This window comes from Rattus norvegicus, chromosome 4 (genome assembly GCF_021556685.1).
Source record: "Rattus norvegicus strain SHRSP/BbbUtx chromosome 4, alternate assembly SHRSP_T2T, whole genome shotgun sequence".
Taxonomy (NCBI): Eukaryota; Metazoa; Chordata; class Mammalia; order Rodentia; family Muridae; genus Rattus; species Rattus norvegicus.
Window position 1 is genome coordinate 30,903,531 of NC_141537.1, and position 25,489 is coordinate 30,929,019.

Consider the following 25,489-nt stretch of genomic DNA (forward strand, 5'->3'; position numbering starts at 1 on the left):
TAAAGTGGACACACCTTGTTATCTGTTGTGAGTTTAAGCTGCTGCTGGAGTTTTATAAACTGCTCATTTAATCGGTCAATTTCAATCTCCTTTTCTTGTATTAGCTGCGCAAATTTGCCAAACAGCATGGGCTGATCCTGAGTCGACAGAGAATCAGATTCCTTCATGGTGAACCCGAGTTTTTCTATTTCCTCCTAGGGACGAAAATAATTCTCATAATTGTATGACATTACATGTTTCAAAACATACCTTGAATTACGTCTTAGAAAACAGATGGCATGCACATAATAAATTAAAATAAGATACTTCAATATTTAAAATATATTGATAAATGATCTCAAATATTTTCATTATGATAAATTCAAGTATCTAGGTTAGGCAGCAAATAACTCCCATGCAAATTCATTTGCCTACTAATAACTAATATTGTTGGTAGCAAATATGTTGGGGGTTGGTCTGGTGCTATGTGTACAAATGCTGAAGTCTGACACCCCAAGATCTGACTGCTGTCTGGATAAGTGAATTCACATGTACACTGGCCTTTGTTGTGTAACCCTTGATCCCCAGTTTAATTCCTGACTAGCCAATAAATGGTTGGGGCTTATGACTGGCAGAAAGGATAGGAAGGTAGGCCTGAGAATGCAGTAGGGGATCTCGAGAAAGACCATGAGTAGAAAGAGGGTGAATAAGGGCAGGAGGTCACTGTTACACGGGGTAACAGGAGCATTCGCACACGACAAGTGCACCTGGGGACAGACTGATGACGCAGAACAGCCCTGTTGAGACTCAGACAGCGAGCGACAAGGGGCGTAGGGCTGAGATGTGAGACTAGCATAAAGCCTGTCCAATCTAGGACTAAAGCCCGTAAAAGAAATACCAGGTTTCTGTGCCTATTCTGCAGGCTGCTAGGATAACCCATTACACAAATAACTGACAAAAATACAAAGTATCAAAATGTGAATTATTCTTCTAAACCAATTACCTTAAATAATCTGTTTTCTTGCTGGAGCTCTTGCAGGCGGGTAGTGGACTCCTTTTTCTGAATTTCTAGCTGCATGAGAAGCTCCTGAACCTCTTCATTCTTATTTTCCAGTTCTTCCCGAAACTGCTCTAATTGTTCTTCTAAGTTGGTGATCTTTAAAACCAAAATTATCCGAGGGGGAACAAAAACAAAAAACAAAACCAGTTCATACAGATGTCACTGTCAAACAGAAAGGAGATCTATTTTACAAAGCATGCACTGGCATTTACATGTGCTTACACATTCAAGTCATGTTTACTGCTTCATGCCTAAACATGCTCAAGCTGAATGTCTCTGGTTTCTGGTCTTTTTGAGAGATAAGGTTTCTCTATGTAGCCCCGGCCATCCAGGAACTTGCTATGTTTGAGGCTAGCCTGCCTCTGCCTCCTTCAGTTTTAGAAATAAAGACCTATGTCACCATACCTGGCTTCAAACTACAGAAAAGATTTCTTTTTATTATTTTGATTATATGTATATGGGTTGACCGAGGATAGTAATAACCATTTAACCAACTACTTCACAACTACTTAACAGGTGTTTAATGAATGGATACGCAAAAGCCTGTTTGAATGATCAAAACCGCTACAATGCAAGCAACTTAAGATGCGGAAGCAGCACTGGTGGCAGCTGAGTTGTGGCCTTACAACCTACAGGGTAATCTGTTGTTTACGCATGGCATCATAGAATTAGCATCCCAGTACTCACAAGCAAGGCTTTGAGGTCAGCCTAGCAAGTCCAATAAAAATAGTATAATACTAGCAATAATAGTCAAATTTGCAGCTGGGATGATAGCTCAGATGACCACATATGAGGGCCTGATTTATCCCCATCACTCTGTGTAAAAAGCTAAGTGTGGTGGTGTGAGCTTGGAATTGTAGCACTGAGGAGTTGGAGACAGGATTATCCCTGGGGCCTGTTGAGATCAGGCTCCTCTACCTGTCCCTACAGGTCCCCATGGTCTCAGAATAGATGGTTGATGCTTCCTGAGGAATGACACCTGAGGTGGACAATGGCCTTCACATACGAGGCCCCACTAAGTACACAGTCACACACACACACACACACACACACACACACACACACACACACACACACACTAGACTGTTCCGTAATTATTATTCCCATTATATAGAAGAAAGAAAAGTCACAAAGAGAAGCAATGAGTCCTCAGCTCACACAGTCAGGGTAAAGCCATCTCTGAATTTACAGGGATGACTACTGCAGTCTTCCATTCCAAACCACTGTTTACCCTGCTTCTTCTCTTTCCCTCTTTCTTTTAAGACTTATTTATTTCATGTATTTGAGTGCTCTATCTGCATGTACACCTGCAGGCCAGAAGAGGGCATCAGATCCCATTACAGATGGTTGTGAGCCACCATGTGCTTGCTGGGAACTGAACTCAGCAGCCAGTGCTCTTAACCAATGAGTCATCTCTCCAGACTCATTTATCCTGTTTTATATTAGTCTTATAACTATTGTCAAAGACTCTGTCTGTCTGTCTGTCTGTCTGTCTGTCTGTCTGTCTGTCTACCTATCATCTGTAACATTGGTATTTAACTCTGTAGGTACTTAAATATATTTAGTGATTCTGCACATATGCTTACCAGTTTATTGCTGAGAACACTGATGATCACATTATTAATGGTATACACTGGTTATGCACACCTATTCATAGCTTCCACAACTACGTCTATCTTCTACAACTACTTTTAGAATAAGGTATTATAAAAGATACACACATAGTTATTTCACTGCAAAATTGCAGCCTACATGACATGCCCATTCTTTTGATGTGTCACTTTATAGGCAAAGTGTTATCTCTGTGATCTGTGTAACTCAGTGTGGGCTGGGAGCAGAGAAGGCAGAGAATTGGCAGTACTTGGCTGTGCACTGGATGCATGCAGTACATGGATGTGTGGATGCTCGCACTGCACAGAAGGCCTTCACCAGGTCCCTGCACATGAGAACCCAGAACAATGCTCTACTGTACCGATGTCACACTACGGTTGAGAAGACCAACATCACAAATCCATCCCCAAGGCTGTCAGCACTGCCACACAGCGGTGTTGAAATCGGTGAAATCTGTGAAAATTCTGGCTCTGCTAAGCGTAACTTTTCTTAAGGCTCAGCTTACACACAGGTGAGATGAAGACCCCAAGGAAAGAGTGTTTAAACTACTCCTCAGCACTTACTAGCACGTGGCATAAAACAAAGTTAACTATTATTTATTATTACTTCCTGTAGGATTAGCAATACGAGATACAAATTTATTTAAGGCACCTTTTTCTGAAACCACCACAACAAAAACCCTTAAAATGTTTCTTTCTTTTCTCTCTTGCCCTCCTCCTCTTCCTCCTTTCTCTTCCTCCACCTCCTCTTCCACCTCTCCCTTTCTCCCTCTCCCTCCTCTCCTCCCTCTCCCACCTCCCCCTCCTCTATCTCCCTCCTCTTCCTCTTCCTCTTCCTCCTCCTCCTCCTCCATTTCTGGAGACAGGCTCTCACTTCCCAGTCCTTGCTGCCCTGGAACTCACTATATAGATCAAGATGGTCTCGAATTCAGAGATCCACTTCCTTCTGCTTCTCAAGTGCCAAGAAGAAAGACAATAAATTCCACTATGCCCAGCTAGAAACCTCATGTCTATACAAATAATTTCCTTACTTTAAAAAAAATTCTTGAAGTTTTCTGTTTCCTTAGTCTAACAGGCTTTTAAAGATGTGTCTGTCCAAACTCAAGTACTGAGAGTGAATCCATTTAAAATCTGATACATATTTAATATACCTTAGATTTATATCAGTTACCTGAAAATATCTGCCTAGTTTTCAGAGCAAATGATTAAAGTTTTTTGCCACTGTTGTTTTGTTTTTGTTTTGTTTTTTTGTTTTTTTTTTATAATACATGCTATGATGCTATCCTTTTTCACAACAATGAGTATCCCTGCAGGACACCTGTCAGTGTTAGTAACACTGAGTTTGTTAACTTATTCAATGTCTATTGCTCTATGCCTTTGTCAGGAAAAAAACAAGCTAGCTGACATCAGCTCTCTCCCTCTCTCTCTTTTCTAGCAGTCCCAGATGACAACTGATTCCGGGTGGAAAAGTAGACATCTATTAAACACTCAGTTCAAGAAACTAAGGTCTTAGTAGTACTAAAAACAGGTGGTCATAGTGGTATATGCCTGTAGTCCCCTAATCTGTAGAGTTTGGGCTCAGCCTAGGCAACGTAGTGAGGCATCATCTAAAAAGTAAAGACAAGGTGTCTTGGTTAGAGTTTTACTGCTGTGAACAGACACCATGACCAAGGCAATTCTTATAAGGACAACATTTAATTGAACCTCAGGTTCAGAGGTTTAGTCCATTATCATCAAGGCAAGCATGGGACAGGAGGAACTGAGAGTTCTACATCTTCATCTGAAAGCTGCTAGCAGAATACTCAATTCCAGGCAGCTAGGACTAGGGTATTAAAGCCCACACGCACGTGACACACCTACTCCAACAGGACCGCAGCTTCTAACAGTGGCTCAAGTATATACAAACCATCACATTCCACTGCCTGGCCCCCAAAGGCTTGCTCAAACATGAGTCTATAGGGGCCATACCTAAATGTACCATTATGCAAAATAAATTAAGTGCAACTTCAAAGGTCACCATAGTCTATAGCGCGCTTCTCAACAATGTTAAAAGTCCTAAGTTCAAAGTCTTTTCTGAGTTTCATCCACTCACTTAGCTGTAAATCCCCAAATCAAGACAGGAAAGCAGCTGGGCAAACTCCAACCTCTGCATCTCCATGTCTTATTTCAAGGCAGTCTTCACATCTCCAGCTCCTTTTTCATCTTTGTTGACAAATTGCTTTCTCCTGGGCTGGTTGCACTCTCTGTTATCAGCTTTCCTCAGCAGATAGCCCATGGCTCTAGCATCTCGACCATCTTGGTGTCTCCAAGGCAACTTCAACGTTACAGTTTATTGTTTCAAGTCTGGGATCCACACATGATCTTCTGGGCTCCTCCAAAGGGCTGGCGTCACTTTTCCAGCTCTGACCTTTGTAGCACTCTAAGCTCAGGATGATCCACTCCATTGTTGCTGCTCTTGGTGCTCATTTCATGGTACTGACATCTCCAATACACTGGGGTCTTCCACTGCAACTAGGCTTCACCAATACTCTCTCATAGCATCTCTTCATTGTGCCAAGCCCCAAATCCTTTGTATGAGCCCTTCATGCCTTCAAAATCAATACCACCTGGGTGACTCTTACACATTACCAAGTCCAGTTGCAGCATGAGGTACAAGCTTGGCTATCTCTGGAGCACAGCTTCTCTGTGCTCTCAGAAAACACTTCCCAGAAGATTTCACCTCAGTGAGGCTGGTCTCTTCTTAATCACCACTCATTTCTAAGCTTCAGCTAACCAGCATCAATTGTCCCAGTAGTCTCCTCCTCTGGACTATACAGCCAGCAACACATGGCCGAAGCTGCCAAAGATCAGCTGCTTACTGGAGCTGGAATACGCCTCCTTGTTCTATTACATTATCAGTAGCTTCCTCTTTTCCAACTCCATCACTGCCTAAGCTTGATTGTCTTGTATTTTGCTCTGTAGACTGACTTGAACTCCGAGATCCACATGCCTGTCTCTGGGGATTAAAGGTGTGTACCACCATGCCTTAATCTAAACTTAGCTGGGTAGGATTTTGCCCCAAAGTCCCACTCCCTTAATTTGTTATTTCCTTGAACACAGGATTCAGTTCCATTTTTGCTTCCTGGTACCCCTTTAATACCAAACCATACAGTTTACATTTTTTTCTTTCTGAGCTTGCTGTGCTTGTTTAAAATGCTCTTCATGAGACTTAACCAGAGAACAAAGTCTATGATGAGCATGTCTGAGACTTCCTTTGTCAATGCAATTAATCTGAGTCTCTTCACCTTAGCCTCAGCAGACACTTCAGATGAGGGCAAAAGGTAGCCACATTCTTCACCAAAATACCACAAAAACATTCTCTAGGCCACATATTGAAATTTTAGACTGAAACCTCTTGGGCTTGGTCTGCACAATTCAGATCACTCTCAGTAACAAAGTCTTCCATATTCCTACTAAGATAGCCCATTAAGCCCCATTTTAAGTACTGCTTTCCAAATCCAAAGTCCCAAATTCAACATTCTTCCAAAGAAAAGCATGCTCAGACCTACCACAGCAATACCCCATTCCTGGTATTGACTTTTATCTTTCTTAGGGTTTTACTATTGTGAATAGACACCATGACCAAGGCAAGTCTTATGAAAGACAACATTTAATTGGGGCTGGCTTACAGGTTCAGAGGTTCAGTCCATTATCATCAAGGAGGGAACATGTCAGCACCCAGTCAAGTATAGCGCAGAAGGAGCTGAGATTTCTACATCTTCATGTGAGGGCTGCTAGCAGAATCCAGGAAGCTAGAATGAGGGTCTTTAAAGCCCACATTCACAGTGACATATCTACATCAAGGCCATACCTTCTAATAAAGACACTCCATGGCTGAGTATATACAAACCATCACATAAGGTAAGTTGGGGAAATGGCTTGGTGGGTAAATGCTTGCTGTAAAAGCATGAAAACTGGAGTTCACACCCACTCAGTCACAAACAAAAGCCAGGTGGACATGACAGTTAGCATTCAGGAGGTAGACACAGGCTCTCAAGGCAGGCTGGTTAGTTCACTGAGAGGGCCTGTCTCAGTAAATAAAGCAGGGAGTGATCACAAACGACCTCTGATATCAACCTCTGATACTCCAATACTGACATGTGCACTCACACTGAGGTGTATATGCATACACATCACACATACATGTACAAACAAAATCTAAGAAAATACAATGTCAATGGAAGAGTTTTAAGGTGCCCTGGCTTTGACCTCCAGCACTATGAAAAGAAAAAAAAAACAAAACAAAACAAAACTAGAGATGGCTCAGCAGTTAAGAACACTGGCTATTCTTCCTGAGGACTCAGGGTCTATTCCCAACATCCACACGGTGGCTCTGAACCATATGTAACTCCAGGTCTGGGAAATCCAACACCCTCTTCCGGCCTCCCTGGGAAGCTGGCAATGTGGTGCAGGAGATGTAAATGAAGGAAAAGTCACTATACATATAGAATAAGTAAGGAAATAAAAATCATACAAATCAAGCTGTGTGTCTGAGGAGACAAGAGGGGATGGGATGGAGAAGGGCGGCCTTTCAGAGCTGCTTAAAGGTTCCTGTTTTAGAGAAATGAATTCGTCATTTAGTTTTCTGTGGTGCCAGGAACCACACCTGAGTCTTGTGCACAGCAGACCAATCTTCTACCACTGAGCTACATCACTTCCCTTTCTAGTTAATGTAAGATAAGTCTTTCCATATCTTCTTGAAATAAGGAGGCGTGGTTACACATAAAAAGGCAAGCTCTTTGCTTTCACAAAATATCAAAAACAAAATAAAAAAGAACTTTCCAGATAAATATCTGTCAGTATTAGGTGCCAGGAAGAAAACATGTCTCGTCTTAGTATCATTTCTACTACAGTCATTTGTATAGGTGCTTGCTTCTCCGAGTTCTCTGAACATTGTTTTAGCTGATGTCTAAATTAAGTCTACATCAGTCATATCTTGTATTGCCACTTCTATATTATTTAAATCCAACAAATATCTGTTGAAATATATTTAATGTCTTGAAAAACTGTATGAAGATAAAAGTGTAATGTGAACAATTTTAGGGCTAGAGAATGGCTCATTGTATAAAGCACTTGTGCAAGGGTGAGATCCACTTGAGTCCAGTAAGAAAGACAGTCATAGCAGCACATTCTGGGAATCCTAGCTCTGGGTAGGCAGAAATGGGGCTCACTGGCCAGCCAGTCTAGCCTAACTGGTGAGTGCTAGACCAGAGAGAGGCTCTGTTTCAAATGCACAGAGGTAGGAGTAGGGGTGGGGGCTCTGGAGATATGGCTCTGTGGTTAGGAGTACACACAGCTCTTATAGAGGACCCTTGTTGGTTCCCAGTACTCATGTTAGGTAACTCAATGACATCACTCCAGTTCCAGGGGCACCGTCTCTGGACTCTGGTGGGTGGACACTAATGCACTCATATGCACATATCCACATAGCTATCAATTAATCTTTGAAAATATAAAGTGAGGTAGAGAAGTCTGAAGAAGGATCTGTGATGGACCTGTACCTACACACAGGTACATGAGGGCTTGTATCCGTAAATACTTTAAAAGTCATATCCACAGCATCAAGGTGTATTTAACAGGAAAAAAAGGTTTAAATATATTACAAACAAAGTAGAAAGTTGAATTTACTTTTGTAATTATACTGAATTTTCGCTTTTAAATTAGGGCCCTGCTATGATGTTCAGTCTGACGGAACTAGCCCCAATCCCTCCCCCAACCTCGGCCTCAGGGGCAATTGGGGTGAACCCCTATTCCCGAGTAAGTGGAGTACTTTTCAGGGGAGGAGTACGGAAAAGTGGGAGAGCTGTCACTACTGTTGCTGTTGTTCCGTTGTTCTGTGCACTGCGGGGCATCCTAGGTGCAAGTCCGCGCGAGGCAAGTGCTCAATAATGAGCTACGAACCCGGTCCCAGGCACTCGGATCCACTGTTTAATAGCATGCCTCGCGTGTGAAATGATTACACAGTTCTCTCTTGGGGAATATTTTAAATAAGCAAAACAGCAGCAGCAGCAGCCAGCAGACATGTGGTGGAGTGACAGTGCTGAGAGAGGCTTACCACGGTCCCACATACTCTCCTCTCCATCCAGTCCACACCACCTTCCTGCATGACACTGACCTTCACCAGCTTGTTAGTTCAGTGTCTGACCTTCAAGGTCAATCTTCAAGGCAGTGAACTGAGAACAGTTTAACCTTCGCTTCCCAACGGTGTCTTTCTGTTCAAATGATATTTTCTAGGTAGTTGATTTAAACTGCATTTGCGACTGAAAAAGAAACTTCTTACCTCTTTCTGTTTTCTATCTGTAGCATCCCTCTCAGCCTGCAGTTGAACTTCTAGCGATAATTCTGGGTCCACTTCTACAGCTCCAGGCCTTTTCTGTTCCTCTACCTAAAAACACATAAGAACCTTTTAAAGCCTCAGACATTATACCATGATAATTCATTGAGGTATTTGTATTTGACAAGTAAGTCTATTTCTCCAATTTAAAATGGGAAACTCTATTTAGAATAGTCAACAAGTCACAGGTACTCACTCTTGCATGCACTTCTCATTACCACACACACTGCTGACATTTAAAACTCATTCCTGAGATAAACAAAACTCCTTTCCCATCTGCCTGCCTCCAAGCTCTCTCCCTCTGCTGTCTTCTATCCATTCTGGCTTTCTGGAGAATAGGAACGGGCTTCATTGCATCTAATCTGGAGTCAGGAAAGTGTCTGAAAGCTCATGGCCATAACTGACAGTTACAATTGTGATTAACTCTTCTGGCTCAGCTACTCTTCCTGTATCAGAAGTAAGGGATGCAAACAACATCTGAAAGGAAAGCAAACTAAAGTAGCAATGAAGGTGCACTGTGCCCTAATGTTGGCAAGGGACCACAACGCTGCGTCAGTAAGCAGCTGCCACCGGAGCAGGACAGAGCACAGTGCTCTCCCTTCGCCCTCGAACCTTTGGGAAGGGGTCTGCAGTAGCCAGCAGGGCTTGCTCCAGCTCTCGCACTCGGCACTCCAGCTTCTCAATCTCTTCATTCCTCTCCTGCACGTCTCGCTGCAGTTGCTCCTTAGACAGCAGCAGCTCACTGCATTTGTCTGTTTTCTCTTTCAGGTGATTAGTTAGCTGCTCAACCTGAAAGTAGGATGAAAACATGCTTCAGAATGCACTGTTCGTAGCTGTGAAACATACATTTTAAAGCTGCTTCCTGGGGCTTGTACCTCAGTGGTACAGTGTTGCTTTCTTAATTGCAGGCAAGTCCTCAGATTGAACCTAAGTGTACCCCATGAAAATCATGTATTTTAAAACATGTTAATTTTATTTTAAAATTAGGATAGCAATGGTCATCTCTAGCAAAGGCAACACTGTACATACTGATAAAACTGGGCATAGTAGTTAAAAGAGAAATACTATTGCTTTCACAGACCTTATTTTTAAAGTTTTTTAAAAATTATTTCTACTTTTATTTTTTCTTATTCACTCTACATCCTGCTCACTGACCCCTCCCACAATCCTTCCCCCCACCCAGAGTTTGTTTGTTTGTTTGTTTGTTTGTTTATTTTAAAGAGCACCCTGGCTTTACCCTGGCAGAAAGAGGGAAATGCATTTGAATAGCATGAAGTATCTGAAGTACAGCCCACTACGACCTAATGACATAATAAAGCGCAGAGACTTGCAGCTTCCTGACTTGCTCGCAGGTGAAAAACAAGGCCTTGAAGTCCTCCATGTGTTGTGAGTTGGTAAGTTATTTGGCAAAGGCTTAGCCTATATTCTGCAGGATAGGAAAGATGAGGAGAGGAACATGAAGAAAGCTGAATTCCTTTACATGCCACTATTCTTGGCTCCTACACTGCACAAAATAAACGGTAAGTATTCCAAGATTTATCTTCTAGGACTGATACGCATCCCCCAAGTGCTGTGTATCAGTAATGGAAGAATACAGGAAGGATTAATAAGATGGCTTATGGACATACTTATCAAGGAGAAAGTCGTAAAAATATAATTTTCAGAAATTCTAAGAATACTAAATTTCAGTGAGACACTGAAGAAATTACCAAAATGAAAAATATTGCTTTCAGAACATTAAAAACTGCAAGTGTAATCTGACTGCAGGCTCTTGGATGACGGTGATAAAGCTACTGAGGTGCTGGAGACGGCTCAGCGTTAAGAGTGTCGGCTGTGTCCAGAGGACATGGGTTCAATTCCCAGCACCCACTTGGAGGCTGACAGCTGTCTGTTAACTCTACCTTCAGAAGAGCTGATGCACTCACACAGACATACATCTAGGCAAAACACCAATACACAGAGGGAGGGAGGAAGGAGGGAGGGAGGGAGGGAGGGAGGGAGGGAGGGAGGGAGGATAAATGAATGACTGAGGGACTGAGTGAGTGAGTGAGTGAGTGAATAAGTGAGTGAATGAGTATAAGTGAGCGAGTGAGCGAGTGAGCGAGTGTTCCATAAACTCAATGGTTCCATACAGCTTTCTGGATTGCCTCCGGGTAGCTGAGTGGGTGAAGGCAGGAATGAATCCTAGAGAGCCCAAAGGTACTCATTACCTCCCAGAAATGTGAGCAGAGGGTAAAGTGGAGTGGAGGAGTGGGGAACCTGCCTGGAGCAGACTCAGAAGAGAATGAGAGATGAAGCAGTAAAGCATGAACCCAGTGGCTTCTATTTTGGGTTTTGGCTTTTTTTTTTTTTTTTTTTTTTTGCATAACAGTTTTACAGTGTGTTAGAGATAAACAGATTCAAATTAATTATCTTAAAAAAATTTTACAGTGTTTGACAGTAAAGAATATTTAATGTTTCTACCACCATATTCCCAACACAAATGATAAATGAATGATGTATTAGACATAATACCTCCTGTATATACATTAAAGTACACCCCATAAATGTATTATTTGTTTATGATAGTTGAAAATTTAAATGTTTTTTTACAAAGCCAAATACAGCAAATGAAATCTGAAAGCCAATGTTCTTTATGAGAAGAAAGGAGGACAGGAGGATGAGGTAGACGAGATGAGAGAGGGGAACTGAGAGACAGGAAGGGAAGGTGCAGGCAGATGTAATAAATCAATGACTATAAATGCATTTGCTAACATTTCGTTAAAAATTTTTATTTATTCACTCGTGTGTGTGTATGTGTGTGTGTGTATGTGTGTGTATGTGTGTATGCTTGTGTATGTGTGTGTATGTGTGTGTATGTGTGTATGTGTGTATGCTTGTGTATGTGTGTGTGTGTGTATGTGTGTATGTGTGTATGCTTGTGTATGTGTGTGTATGTGTGTGAGTGTGTGTGTATATGTGTGTATGTGTGTGTATGTGTATGTATGTGTGTATGTGTGTATGTGTGTATGTGTGTGTATGTGTATGTGTGTGTGTGTGTATGTGTGTATGTGTATGTGAGTGTGTGTATTTGTATGTGTATGTGTGTGTATGTGTGTGTATGTGTGTGTATGTGTGTGTGTATGTGTGTATGTGTGTGTGTGTGAGTGTGTGTGCTTGTGTGTATGAGTGTGTCACAGCACACATGTGGACGTCAGAGAACCAGCTGGAGAAGGTTCTCTACTTCTTCCCAGGAGCAGGCTGTTTACCCTGGCAGCAAGTGCCTTTACTCAGTGTTGTAGTTTGAATAAGCTGGGCCCTGGGAGTGGTGCTATTAGGAGGTGTGGCCTTGCTGGAGGTGGTGAGGCCTTGTTGGATGTGGGCTTTGAGAGCTTCCTTCTAGCTACCTGAAGATGCTAGTTTTCTGTTTGCCTTCAGAACATGATGTTGTTCTCTCTGTTCCTCCTGCACCAGGCCTGCCTGGATGCTGCCATGCTCACACCTTGATGATAACTGACTGAACCTCTGACCCTGTAAGCCAGCCCCAATTAAATATTGTCCTTATAAGAGTTGTCTCAGTTATGGTGTCTTCTCACAGCAGTAGAACCCTACCTAAGACTCTCAGTGTCTTCGGATTGCTACTGCTGCAGTGAAATCCCAGGCCCAGAAGCAAGTTCAAAGGAAAGGGTTTACTTTCCTTGTACATCCACTTCCACAGTGTAGGCCATCACTGAAGAAAGTCAGCACAGACCCAAACAGGGCAGGAACCTGGAGGCCTGCTTAAGCCGATGCAGAGGCCACAGATGGTGCTTCTGACCTGCTTGCCAGGCCTACTTTCTTATATGACCCAGGACCACCAGTCCTGGGATGACCTCCACCCACAATGGGCCTGACCCTCCCCTATCAATCACTAGTTAAGAGAATTCCCTACAGCTAGATCATGAAGGTGCTTTCTCGTTTGAGGTTGCCCTCCTTTCAGATAACTCCAGCCTGTATCAAGGTGACATAAAATTAGCCAGCACACTGCACTGAGTCATCCTGCTGGCCTGCAAATACCTTACATCACTTTTATTTGAAGTGAGAATAGAGAAGTGAACAAGGAAGTTTATTTAGTTGTGTAATATACAGGGGGTGTAACTCCACATTTCACACACACACACCCAATGCAACGGGCTTCAAACTTGCCAGGTAAGCATACTGACTGTATTCCCAAACCAATACATCTTATGGTTAGCAAGTGCCTTATATTCAAATAACACCTTACTTATTTTAAGATTTACATACTACAGAAAGAATCCACGTTTGAGTTTTTGAAGACACCTTATTTTACACTCAAATCCTATTATAGACAGCGTATCAATGAGTCCTTACCTCTCTGGTTTGGTGCTCACTCACAGGCAGGAGTCTAGGTACAGCCTTAAGTTGATGCTCTAGCTTCTGTATTTCCTGCTGAAAAACATCTCTCTCATGCTCTCTGTCGATTGCCTGCTCCTGAAATGTAATGATAATGACAATGTCAACAGCAATGATGAGGATGATAATGGCAGGGCGTGGTGGCACATGCCTCTGATGCTAGGCAAAGGTAGGTGGATTTTATGAGTTCAAGATCAGTGTAGTCTACATAGCAGGTTCTACACCGATCAGCGCTTCATAGTGACACCCGGTCTCAAAACAGACAAAAATAAACACTGTTAGGCTTATGAAACAGCATTATTTATTTAATATTTATTGTCCCTATTATTTCTTATATCCCTTTAGCCAGAGGCTTAAAGATAATGGGCCAATACACAAACACCCTAAGCCATAAAGGCTTAAGAGGAAAACACATTTTTGGGGTTTATAATTGCTATTTGGGCTCTTCACCAGAAATCTGAATATTTAAAAATCATTTACAGTACCATCCTTTTTGTTTATGTTAAATGCAGAATAAGAGAGGATGAATTTGGGCACAGGACAACTCTACTGCTAATTCAAGGCATTCATTGCTCAGAACAAATGAGCAATACATAACTCGGTTTGTTTTATCCTATTATAGACTTATATCTAAAACTATAAAATGTCAGCAATAGATTCCCTGGGCAAGAGACGGTCATCATCTTCTGAAACCCTAAAGAGAGATGTCCCGTGGGAAAAGTAAAACCCAGTGCCGTCTTAGGTGAGAGCAACGGAAGGAAGCATGGCCGCTGTGCCAGTCCATGGCCAAGGGCCACCTGGGAGCTGTGCTCCTGCGCACAAAGCTGGGCACAGACGTGTGAGAGCTCTTGGAGTCCTCATCTGTTTTGGCTACTAGTTAATGAAAAACTAGAAAAAGCTTAACTTTGAATTTGGAAAACCTAGCTGCTCAGGGTTATTCACAAACTGGGTGTGCTTTTGATTAGTCTTAAATATACAGTCATGCATCATATCCGTAAGTTTTGTTTGTTGTTGCTAGGAATTCAACTCAGAGACTCTGACTACTAAGCACACTTGGGTTGCATCACTGAGCTAAGTCCTCGGGCCTAGTGGTTATCCATCCACCTGTCCTTCTATTTACCCAGCTACCTACCCGGGTCCTTCCATCTGTCCACCCACCCATCCACCTACCTATGTGTCTGTCCATTCATCCATTCACGGATCTATTCATCTACCCACCTACCCATTCATTCATATCTATCCATCTGAACATGCAAGACAGGGTTTCCAAACGTAGCCAAGGCTGCAGGCACTTACGTCTAAGAATTTCCTCATTTTTTCTAGTTGCTTTTCCAGTGCTTGGCTTTGCTGCCTTAGATCTATGAGCTCGGCGTTTTTCTCTTGCTCCAGTTCTATAAACCTGCTGACCTGTTCTTCAACATCTATTTCTAGAGCTTTCACTTGCTTCTGTAGGTCGCCGCGGACTTTCTCAGCTTGACACTGCACTTCCAGCTTTTCCTTCATTAGTTTTTCAGTCTCCTGTAGAAATTCTGTTTACAAATGTGACAGTGCATTTCGTTAAATTATGATTCATGATGTCATGATAATGAAGTCACTGACAACTCTCTTTAAACTTTATCTTCATGAAACAATGGCAGAGAATTACTTGGAATACATTAAAACATAAATATTCTATAGACCAGGCTAATCTCAAACTCACAGAGGTCCACTTGCCACTGACTCCTGAACGCTGAGATATGCTTGAATCTCTTAGAAAAGAATGGAGATTGACTTCAGTGAAGTATAAAAGCTATAATCTCCTAATGACATTTACATTAAAATAACTTATGGTTTGTTAATACATTTTTAAAAGTTAACCAGTGCTTGAAACACAAAAGTAAATATTTTCTTCTGGAAATATCAACATATCTTACTCCTATACCAGAAAACAAATGACTATTGAAATTACAATGAATTAACAAAAACGAGAATTCCTACTACCAAAAGGTATTTTTGTGAAAACAACATAGTAAATAAAAAAAAAATAATTAATGCACTTTCATGATTAGGAAAAGGACAAAGTTCAACTGAATTAAAACAAAATGCTGACCGCAGGTTTAACCACAGGCAAACTGAGTCCATTCCCAAGCCATAAAGTCGCCCTTATGTGCATACAATGGACACAGCATTATAAGCAAATACTGTAAATCTTTAACCAAGAAAGGGGAGCAGGAGGGGGAGGGGGAGCACAACCAGGATTCCTGGTGAGTCTTAGGCCTCATTATGTTAGCCACACCAGGAGCTACCGTTCCATGGTGTCATGCTGTGCAGTAAGGGAACAGGAACATGCATGGGGGCCTGTGCTTAGGTCAGCAGGAGCTGACTGTGACGTCTCATAAGATGGTCTTCAGTTTTGTTGTGTGCAATTGGAGATGAAGGGAATTAAGACAAGTAAAGAGCAGTGTCTGTCTGGTAGATACAGAAAGGACTGTGTGAAGATGGGCTGTAATTATTGTAGTGATAAAGTACAGACAGCAAAAACAACAACAGCAACAACAAAAACCCCACCCCAAACCTTCTAGATTTACTTATACTAGCCATATACCGACGCTGTATTCAGATCTGGGGTGTACAGAAAATTTTCCTTCTAAACTATACCATTATTAGATGTTAACATCAACGTCTCCCACCACAAAGACTCTTAGGACACTGATCCTTTGCTACCATCATCTCATGAGCTGTTTTGTTTTGAAAGAACACTCCAAAAAATTAGAGACCAGAGAGCTTGAGGGATTCATAAAACAAAAGGTGTTCCTTAGAAACACTTAGTATTTTCTCTGAAACTTCAAACTGGGTTTGGGCTGTGCTAAAACAGATGAAATAAGATGATGGTGACTCCGAACTTCAGTGGTTAATAGCAAATCAAAACTCGTTTCTATTGTAAGTTGAGCTGTGTTACTGTTGAAGAAGAATTGTAAGTATGAAAGAAACACAACAGAGAAACTGCAAAATTAGAGATGTTAGTCGATAATTAAGGATCACCACATTTTAGTTGTGAGTCTCCCACCCAACAACAGGGCATGCAACTCTGCACACACCTGCTCCAGGTGCTGCACCAGCTGCAGCAGCTATCGGCCCTATGAGAGGAGAGACAAGACAGGAGGAGAAAACAGGAACAGAGTTATGGCGTCTATGTCCTCAAATACGATAACACGCATGTGCATACACTAAAAAGCTGATGTCACTGGGTATCACTGATACCCACAGTTCTATGTCTCTTGCATAGTTTGTATGTATAACATGAGATCTCTTAATCTTAAAAATTCTAGCCCTCAGTCTGTGCCAACCGAATATGAGCACTCTCTCAGGGGAGACAATATAGGTCATATTTCTAAGTGGGTAAAACTGGAAAAACAACCAAATTTATAGAGTCCAAGTATAGTCCTCTTGAAATCAGAGGGTGCGGTAAGCGGCTTTCAAAGTTTATGCTCACAAAAATAGAATTTTACTGTTCAAACTTTAACTTCAAGATGTAAAAATTAGTCATTATAAAGTTAAATGTTCTTTGAATCCCCCTGACCAGGATGTCAGATGTCTATTCAGCGGGCACGGCCACACTGCCCAACCCTGCTCATGGCCAGCATCAGATCAGTGTTTATGGCTTTTGCATGACCTCTCTCCCACAAAGAACTCTGTCCTACCCATTTCCAAAAACACACAGCCTCATTACTTGCAGCTTTTTTTTTTTTTGATACAGATGTTTCAGCATAAGTAATCTTCTTTTCCTGTTAACAGTTAATATCCTTAAAAGGCTAAATAGAAAATATGATTTAATAAAAAATGGCTACTAACAATTTGCCTTTATTCTTAAGATTTTTTCAGATTCATATATAAAATATGTAAATAGTGGCACTGAAGAGGACAACCTGTCAGGGAGCATCTGACAGCTGTAAACAGAGCAGGAACTGGAAGATACAAAGTTTCAGTACGTACGCTGCTCCACCGGGCCAGCATCTGCCCTCATCGCCTCCCTCTGCCTGGACAGCAGCTCTCGTTCCTCTTCCATCCGGCGCTGGTCTGACTCCAGCTCTTGGAGTCTGTTGTTTGTACATAATAACTCCTGTTCAAGATGCTCTATTATATCGGTTTTTTCTTGAATTTGCCTTTCAAAGAGAGTTTTTTCATCCGAGTACCCATCAATGACACCTAGAAGACACAATGCAAGGACATGGAGTTATTTCTAATTTAAATTCACTATCAGGTTTTAGGTTTTGAGGAAAGGTCTTACTATTACACTATAAGTTAGCCTTGAATATTACAATCCTCCTGCCTCAGCCTCTCAGTGTTCAGATAGCAGATATGTACAACTAAGCCAAGCTTATAATTAGATTTTAATAATAACAAGAAGAACATTCTGTTAGCAAAACTTTAAATCACGTCATCCTTTAAAAGCTTTGAATGAACTTTAAAAACCTGAAGCTGAACCTTCTGTCATTTGTACAATGTAGTCGTTTCTTAGTTACCTCGTGCATAAACATGAAATTTTCCTTAAACTGTCCAGTACTTGCCTCTACACTGAAGTTCCACATCGCACGTGTAACTTGGTTTTTCAAACAGACATAGATAGATAGGCTCCGGGATTCAAACGCGTGTGAGCTGAATCATATTTCAACTCCATGAGAGAAGGCTAATATTTAAGCAATTCCAGAAGGCCAACACCCTTAACACCACGAGAGTAGAAGAGGGCTTCAGAGGCTTCAAGCCTACAATAGCCATCTAATTATGACCTTAAACCATTCAGATAACAGCTTAAGTATCAGTCTTCTCATTTTAAAGGAATTTTCTGAGGCTCACCATCATTACTTTTGAATCATGTAGAATTTTTAATGTTATCTCTAACTCTATAAAAGTCTTTTTAGTGTGTGTAGAGAGTGTGTGTACATGCACGTGCACGCCGTGTGCATGCACTCTTAAGTTTTTAAAAAGTCACTCAGGGAAGCTCTGAGGACAAGCTATAACTCTTCAATGGTCACTTTAAACCACACTGGTTTTTACTGACTGGCTGTGCACCGACGTCTCTATTTTAAGACTGAAACATCTCCTGTCACAGTGCCACAGGCACGATGCTTACTCTCAGCTTTATTTAGCTCGACAGCCAGCTGCTCTCTGGCCCTGGACTCCTCCTGAAGGCGCTCCCGCAGTTCTTCCAGGCAATGAAGCGATTCTGTTGCCTCTTGTTTTTGTCTAAATGACTCACGCATCAACTCTGTCTGTGTAACTTTCGCATGTTCAAGCTAAACCAGGAGGACAAGAGGACAAAAAGGAAGATAAGTGATGAGAATTCAGTGCCATTTCTCATAAACAAGGGAAAAACCAAGAAAGGATCCCATGTAAAGAATCTTTTAAGTTTCAGACGAACTTGCAGTGTATTAACAACAGGTAGGATAAGTCACAGCAGATAATACTCATTTGCTGGATACCACTTTCTGTAAAGGATAAAGGCTAGTTTCAGTAAGTTATAGACCATGCTTCTTACTTTAAACCAGTGGACATACATTCTATCCTACAAAGGTAGGGTATAGAGGTGCTGAAGGAAAGCACTTACTGTATTCGCTACAGACTCAGGTAACTGTCACTAGGACAAACCTTCAACATTTTGACTGACAGTACTGTGTGGTGCACTAATATATGACATCAAAAGCAAAATCACAGAGATGCAATAAATAAAATTATAACATACGTGCTTCTTAAACTCAAAGCTTTGAATTTCTGAAAGAATTTGTAAAAACTCTAAAGCTTCTAAAGGTATTTCACTCACTGAAAACCTTTGGACTACAGAAACATTAAAAATCTAGTAGCCTTGAAATGCCAGCAAAACAGACTTGGGCCACAGCTTCCAAGCAGGGGGTGGACAGGGCAGTGCTACTGAGTGAGCTGTGTGAAGTCACAGAGGGACGACCAGTCTTCTGTCACCTCCTCAGTATCTGTCCTGTCAGCATGAATCTACAGCCTTCAAACACAAGTAGCTGCACGTGTCAGCAACAGGGGCACAGCAAGTCCTGGAAATCTGTTAAGTTTACATGTACTGTGTGCATCTCAAAGATACAACTACCAAGCTTTAAACTTCAAATATAAGCAATATACTGGTTTCTAGCATAGACATCAGTATCATGAAATACCTTAATATTACATGTAATTATATACATTGATATAATTCTAAATGTAGTTACAAATATAATATAAATACATAATCAGAAGTAAAATCATATAATTAATATATCGATATAACAGTCAAAGAACAATCCTTGCTATTCCTGCATGCTTCACATGAGCAGTAGTTATGTAGCATGGAGACTTCACGGTCGCCCAAGCTCACAGCCCCTCTAAATCAGTGGCTCTCAACTGAAGCGTCAATGCTGCAACCCTTTAGTTCCTCATGTGGTGCTGACCCCAACCACACAATTGTTTTTGAGACTACTTTGTAACTGTAATCCACTGCTATGAATCATGAAGTAAATACACAGATCCCTTTTGAATTTAGTTCAACCCCTATTCCCGAAAGTACTGAGCATTTCTGCATACGCGCATGCAAATCCCGCCAGTAAACTAAAGATGTGGCCATAACCAAAAGAACTGTATTACTTTCCACATTTCATCTCATTACAGAAATTCACCAGAGGATTTAAAACAAGATAATAAAACCCGGCTTTGCATGAGTGAGTTGCCAAACCTCTGCTTTTATCTCTCACTTCACAAGACTCGAGCTAGCTAGTATGACAGTGCGTTTAAAGATTTGCAATTAAAACAACAACAGCCAGAATACAGCAAATACAGAGGCGAATGCCAGCAGCAAACCACTGAACTGAGAATGGGACCCCCGTTGAAGGAATCAGAGAAAGAACTGGAAGAGCTTGAAGGGGCTCGAGACCCCATATGTACAACAATGCCAAGCAACCAGAGCTTCCAGGGACTAAGCCACTACCTAAAGACTATGCATGGACTGACCCTGGACTCTGACCTCATAGGTAGCAATGAATATCCTAGTAAGAGCACCAGTGGAAGGGGAAGCCCTTGGTCCTGCTAAGACTGAACCCCCAGTGAACTAGACTGTTGGGGGGAGGGCGGCAATGGGGGGAGGATGGGGAGGGGAACACAAAAAAAAAAAACCAAAAAACAAAAAAAAAAGCAAAACAAAAAGTTCATCCAATCAAACAATAAAGCTTCCTACCCACCCCCCCCCCCCCCCCCCCGTGAGAAGGGATCCTCTTCAAATCTTTGCCTAAATAATTTATACTTAAATTTCTCCCATCCGGGTAGGGCATGATTGATTCTTATGTGCAACAACATATACTATATGAACAAATCAAATTCAGAGCTTCCACTTCTCAGCAAACAGTGCTCAAGTGTGGGTAAACCATTAGTAAAGATTCTGTCACTTCAAAAATTGTTGGTGAGGCAGCAAAACTATTCTGAAAGTCACCTGGCATGTTAAATATTAGCTAGGATTTATAGTTGGAGCCATGCAAGTCATAAAAAGAATGCTGAATAGGATGTAGAGAATGTTCATAACTCATTTAAGGATCCTGTGAACCGGAAATAGGGACCATTTAACCTGAGCAGTGTTTACAAAATACATTTCACCTTAAAAGCTGAAAAGGTTATCTCCCTATAGAATTATTGGGCTCATTAAAACAAAATGTAAGCCCCCACGGCTGTAAAAAACTTTTTTCAGAATACAAGCTCCCTTTCCCTTGTCTAGAGCTCCAGCCAATAGGGCATCTGATTACAAACATGTTCTAACTGGTTCCACAATTCACCAGACAGTTCTGAAGAGCGCGATACCTACTCCCTCAAATCCATTCATTTCACTTTTAATTTTGGATCAGTCTTACACACAGACACAGACAGGAAGGAGGGAGTACTAAGCTTATTCCACCAGTTGACGTTAAAAAGCAGCTAAGCTGGAGTTTTAGGAGCACATTTAGCCCCACCACACCTCAGGGTATGAGCAGTAGCACTTCACAATAGCAAAGCAAGGGCCGTCCCATCACCTCTGTACAGACACCAGCGTTTTCTTCTCACCTCAGCTCACTACAGTTCTGAGGTCCAACTGTATACTTACTGAGTAAGGAGGGGTAGGCAGTGAGATTTTAGAAATAAGCTTTACTATATGTCCGTTTCTTTTGTGAATGAAATGAAAAACAGAAGTGTTGATAATCACTGAGTTACTGTCATCCAAATGTTCAGAGAGAGGATAGGGATACGGCAGAGGCACTCGAGATTCAACTTCACAGACGTCTTCCTTCTGGTCTTCCAGCCACGAGCCACTGAGCTGGCTAGTGGCCAAGTAGGTCCTGTAAGAATCCATTCTAGATAAAGCTGCCAGGGTTCTCCGGCTGTCCCATCAGCTCTTCTCTTAACTACATCACAGAGTTCCTTTTAACTTATTCAGAGATCCTACACTGGCACAAAGTTTTCTTTTTAGTACTCGAGAGTAAAATGAACTCATATAAACTGAACAACAAAAGATACAAAAGTTCAGCTTAAAAACAAAACCCTCAGATTTCAAAAAGTTCATCAAGTCAAAAAACACAAAAGCAACAAATAAATAAATAAATAATAAATGCAACAAGCAAAAAACAGTCCCAGTTAGAATAATTAAATCCTTGTCAAATGAAAGAACAAAATTATAAAGATCCAATTAGCCTAGCAATACAACTGCTCTCAGGATCCAATGTATCTGTGGTAATAAATAAGCCTTCTACGCAGATCTTGGCAGGCAAGGTCAGCTTGTAAATCTCCATGGCAGCACTCTTGAGCAACTCCGCTGAGACTTTCCCTTGCTCTTCAAGCCTCACTATTCAAAAGGAAAAGCAACTCTCAACTGAGCTATTCAAATAACCTCCGTGCTGAGCCCAAGGTCTCAGTCCCTGTCCCTGAGGAAAAGGCCAGTGCACAGGGTGTGGCTAAATGTCTGTGCCTATAGGTAAGCTGACAGGTGGACTGTGAATACGCCCACACAAAAGCCTGCCTAACAGGATCCAAGTTCCACATGGGAGCTTTGAAAAGGGGTATTTAGACAAGTTTATAATGCTATGGAAGATAAGCGAGTGTTTTTCCAACCCATTAAAAAGTTACTTTAAGAATATAAAACAGAAAGTATGCTCATGTTCACATTATTAATTCAAGTCTATCAAAAATCACTATTTCTGAAAAAAAAACCTGGTTGTTATTACCTTATAAATAAGACATTTAAGAAGTCACTGGCCTATAAGTGTTTTGGTTATAACCCATATCTACAGTTCCTAGAATGTATGTTAAGGAATTTTTTCTTTGTATTATATATAATACTGAGTGTTACACTATAGCAGCCTGTGAACCCTGACTAAGACGTTAAGTTGTAAATAACAGCCCAGCCTCTGGTAACTCCTGAAACTTAAGCAACAGTAAGTGAAACAGCCACTCAGAATTTTAAAAGATAATTAACTTAAAAGATATTCTTGATAATTAGATTCTCAATTATGAAAGTTGCTTTGAATGAGGCAAATAGGAAAACTTACACTAAAGCAAGCAGGTAATACCATCAAAATTTTGTTTTATAGCCATAGTCTGTGCTGGTTTTCAAATTCTTCCTAATAAACCAGGAAGCAAGGCAGGAGAAGGGAAGAGGGAGGGAAAGAGAGAGACAGAGTGACAAGGAGGGACAGAGAGATATCGAGATTCATTTTCCATAGGAAGCCCAGAAACCTAATGGTGACGCCTGTGGTTAGGGAATAGTGATGAGAGGTCTTTATACACTGGCTATTGGTTATTATAAATGCTTATACCATCAAGCTAGTCAGAGAAGATGTCTTATTACCTATGCAAGATGGCAGAGTAGTCCCATTACTGCTGTAGTTAATGTAATTTCACTTTTATCGGGTTTGTGTGTGCGTGTGTAGACCAGAGGCGCAAGTCAGGAATCATCCTGAATTACTCTTCCACTCTATTTAGAGGCACGGTCTCGCCATCAAACTCAGAGCTTGCCAATGTAGCTTGTGTGGGTAGCCGGCTGGCTCGAACAGGTCCCCTATCTCTGTGTTCTGGGACTGCAGTTCCAGATGAGCCACCAGACCCACCCTGCACTTCTGTGAGTCCTCAGGATCTCAACTGTGACCCTCATACTTGTATGGGGAGTGCTTTAACCACTGAGCCACCTCCCTGGCCCTACATTTACCTTGCATTTGAAAAGTCTGAAACCAGAGAGGGCTTTGTTCTCTGCCACATTTCCTGAGAGGGCCTCTCACTGAACCTGGCTGGAATGAAGTCAGTAAGCCCCAAATCTCTGTCTCCCCACTCCCCCCAAGAACTGTGAGTACAGGAGACTGGGGCCATACCTGGCTTTTCACATAATCACAAGATCCAGCTCAGGCTTTCCTGCTTGGGCCCAAGAGCACTCTCATCTACTGAGCCATTCCCCTCTCTACTGGATCTTTAATGAAGGTTCATAAGATATAAATGTGCCCAGTGTAAAAATTCTTCATTAAAATATTCTTTCCTTATTTTCTCTCTATATTAGTTTATTTATTTTGATAATCCAGTATTCTGTTTCTCTTATTTGAAGAAGGAACAAAACCATGAAGGTAAAAAATATTCTTCATACATAGTATAGTCAGGATAGAAATCAGCACACAGGTAAGAGAGAAGAGGAAGAATATATAATAGTTTAAAATGATTTAGCATGGGGAAAGATTCTTGATAATTGTGGTGGTCCTCATCTCATATACTTGAATGTTAAGTCTGCATGGGGTGAACTGTTTGAGAGAATTAGAAAGACTGAGAGGTGTAGCCTTTTTGCAGGAAGTGTGTCACTGGAATTGGACTCTGAGGTTTCAGAAGCCCATGTCAGTCTCAGGCTCTCTCTCCCACTCTTTGCTTGTAGATCAGAATATAGCTCTCAGCTACTCGTCCAGCACCACAGTTCCTGATGCCACACTCCCTAACATGATCATAAAGGACTAAGCCTCTGAGACTGTGAGCCCCCCGTCAAAGGCTCTCTTTGCAGGTTGCTGTGATCATGGTGTCACTTCATAGCAGACAATAGTGTGCACATGATGATTTACGCTACCAGTCCTGCTTCAGTAAGAAGACCCTCAGTGAAAACGGTTTAAAACATGCTCTATTGCTTTTGTCCATTTTTAGAAGCAGGCACACCTTGCTTCTTACTTATATATATAAAAAAAAAAGTCTGTACAAACTATTTTTTTAATAACCAAGGGTACTGATTAAGGAAGAAGCCACACACAGAAGCCGGAGAGATGGCTCCATAGTTAAGAGCACCTGTTGCTCTTCCAGAGGACTCTCCAATTTGATTCCTAGCACTAAAATGAAAGCTCACAACCATATGTAACCCCAGTTACCATGATAGCCTCTCCCAGCCTTGTGGGAACCAGCAAGCATGTGGTACATTGCCACTCAGGGTAAACTGCTTGCGTATAACCCTACCACCTGACTGCAAGCTAGGTACCCGCCACACCCCATTACTCTAATCTACCTTTGGCAAAGGGCCAAAGTGCTGGTTTTAAAAACTGAGAATCTCAATATCCAAAGATAAAAACAGTCTCTATGTCCTTAAGCAATATGTTATGCAAACTGTTACATCTACATGATGCAATTTTTCACAAAAAGGAACAATATCAACAACAAAAACCGTATCGTTGCATACAACACAGAGGAATCAAGTCGCAGGCACAGTTCAAGTCAACTGGAGGTAGACTTGAAATGGCACATAAATATGATTTCATTTATGACTCGCTTACAAACATGGCACCGTAAGTAAGGAACAGAAACCAGTGTTTGCAAAAGGCAGGGAGTGGGAGGTGGCTGACTGCAAAGGACAGAACGGGGCATAGTGGGGTCATGTCGTTCTGAGACTTCAGTGTGGGCACATGCAACTCTCGACTGGAAGAGCTGTCCACACAGTTAATCGTCTCACACTTAAAGAACGTAATCACCGTAGGAAGATACAAAATGAAAAATACATTCACAAATTAGTCTAACAGGGATGGGGGAGGGCATATGAGATGACACCCTTAGCTGAGGACCTACTCAGTTTAT

At 41.6% G+C, this 25,489-nt stretch overlaps 1 protein-coding gene across 14 annotated transcripts in view; it reads right to left on the minus strand.

Annotated features, from left to right (window-relative positions):
- Akap9 (A-kinase anchoring protein 9) overlaps positions 1-25,489 on the minus strand; it is a 135,872-nt gene that overhangs the window by 34,293 nt on the left and 76,090 nt on the right. For 7 of the 14 annotated variants that reach the window (XM_087655914.1, XM_087655907.1, XM_087655904.1 and 4 more), the window contains 9 exons: positions 18,525-18,687; positions 17,387-17,599; positions 16,492-16,530; positions 14,711-14,943; positions 13,373-13,492; positions 9,635-9,811; positions 8,969-9,073; positions 983-1,135; positions 15-194 (listed from right to left, as the gene is read on the minus strand). In XM_087655914.1, the coding sequence (XP_087512040.1) occupies positions 15-194; positions 983-1,135; positions 8,969-9,073; positions 9,635-9,811; positions 13,373-13,492; positions 14,711-14,943; positions 16,492-16,530; positions 17,387-17,599; positions 18,525-18,687 (1,383 nt within the window). The remainder of the gene's footprint in view (positions 1-14; positions 195-982; positions 1,136-8,968; positions 9,074-9,634; positions 9,812-13,372; positions 13,493-14,710; positions 14,944-16,491; positions 16,531-17,386; positions 17,600-18,524; positions 18,688-25,489) is intronic. The other 7 variants (NM_001037093.2, XM_087655915.1, XM_087655909.1 and 4 more) reach the window with 1 other exon arrangement.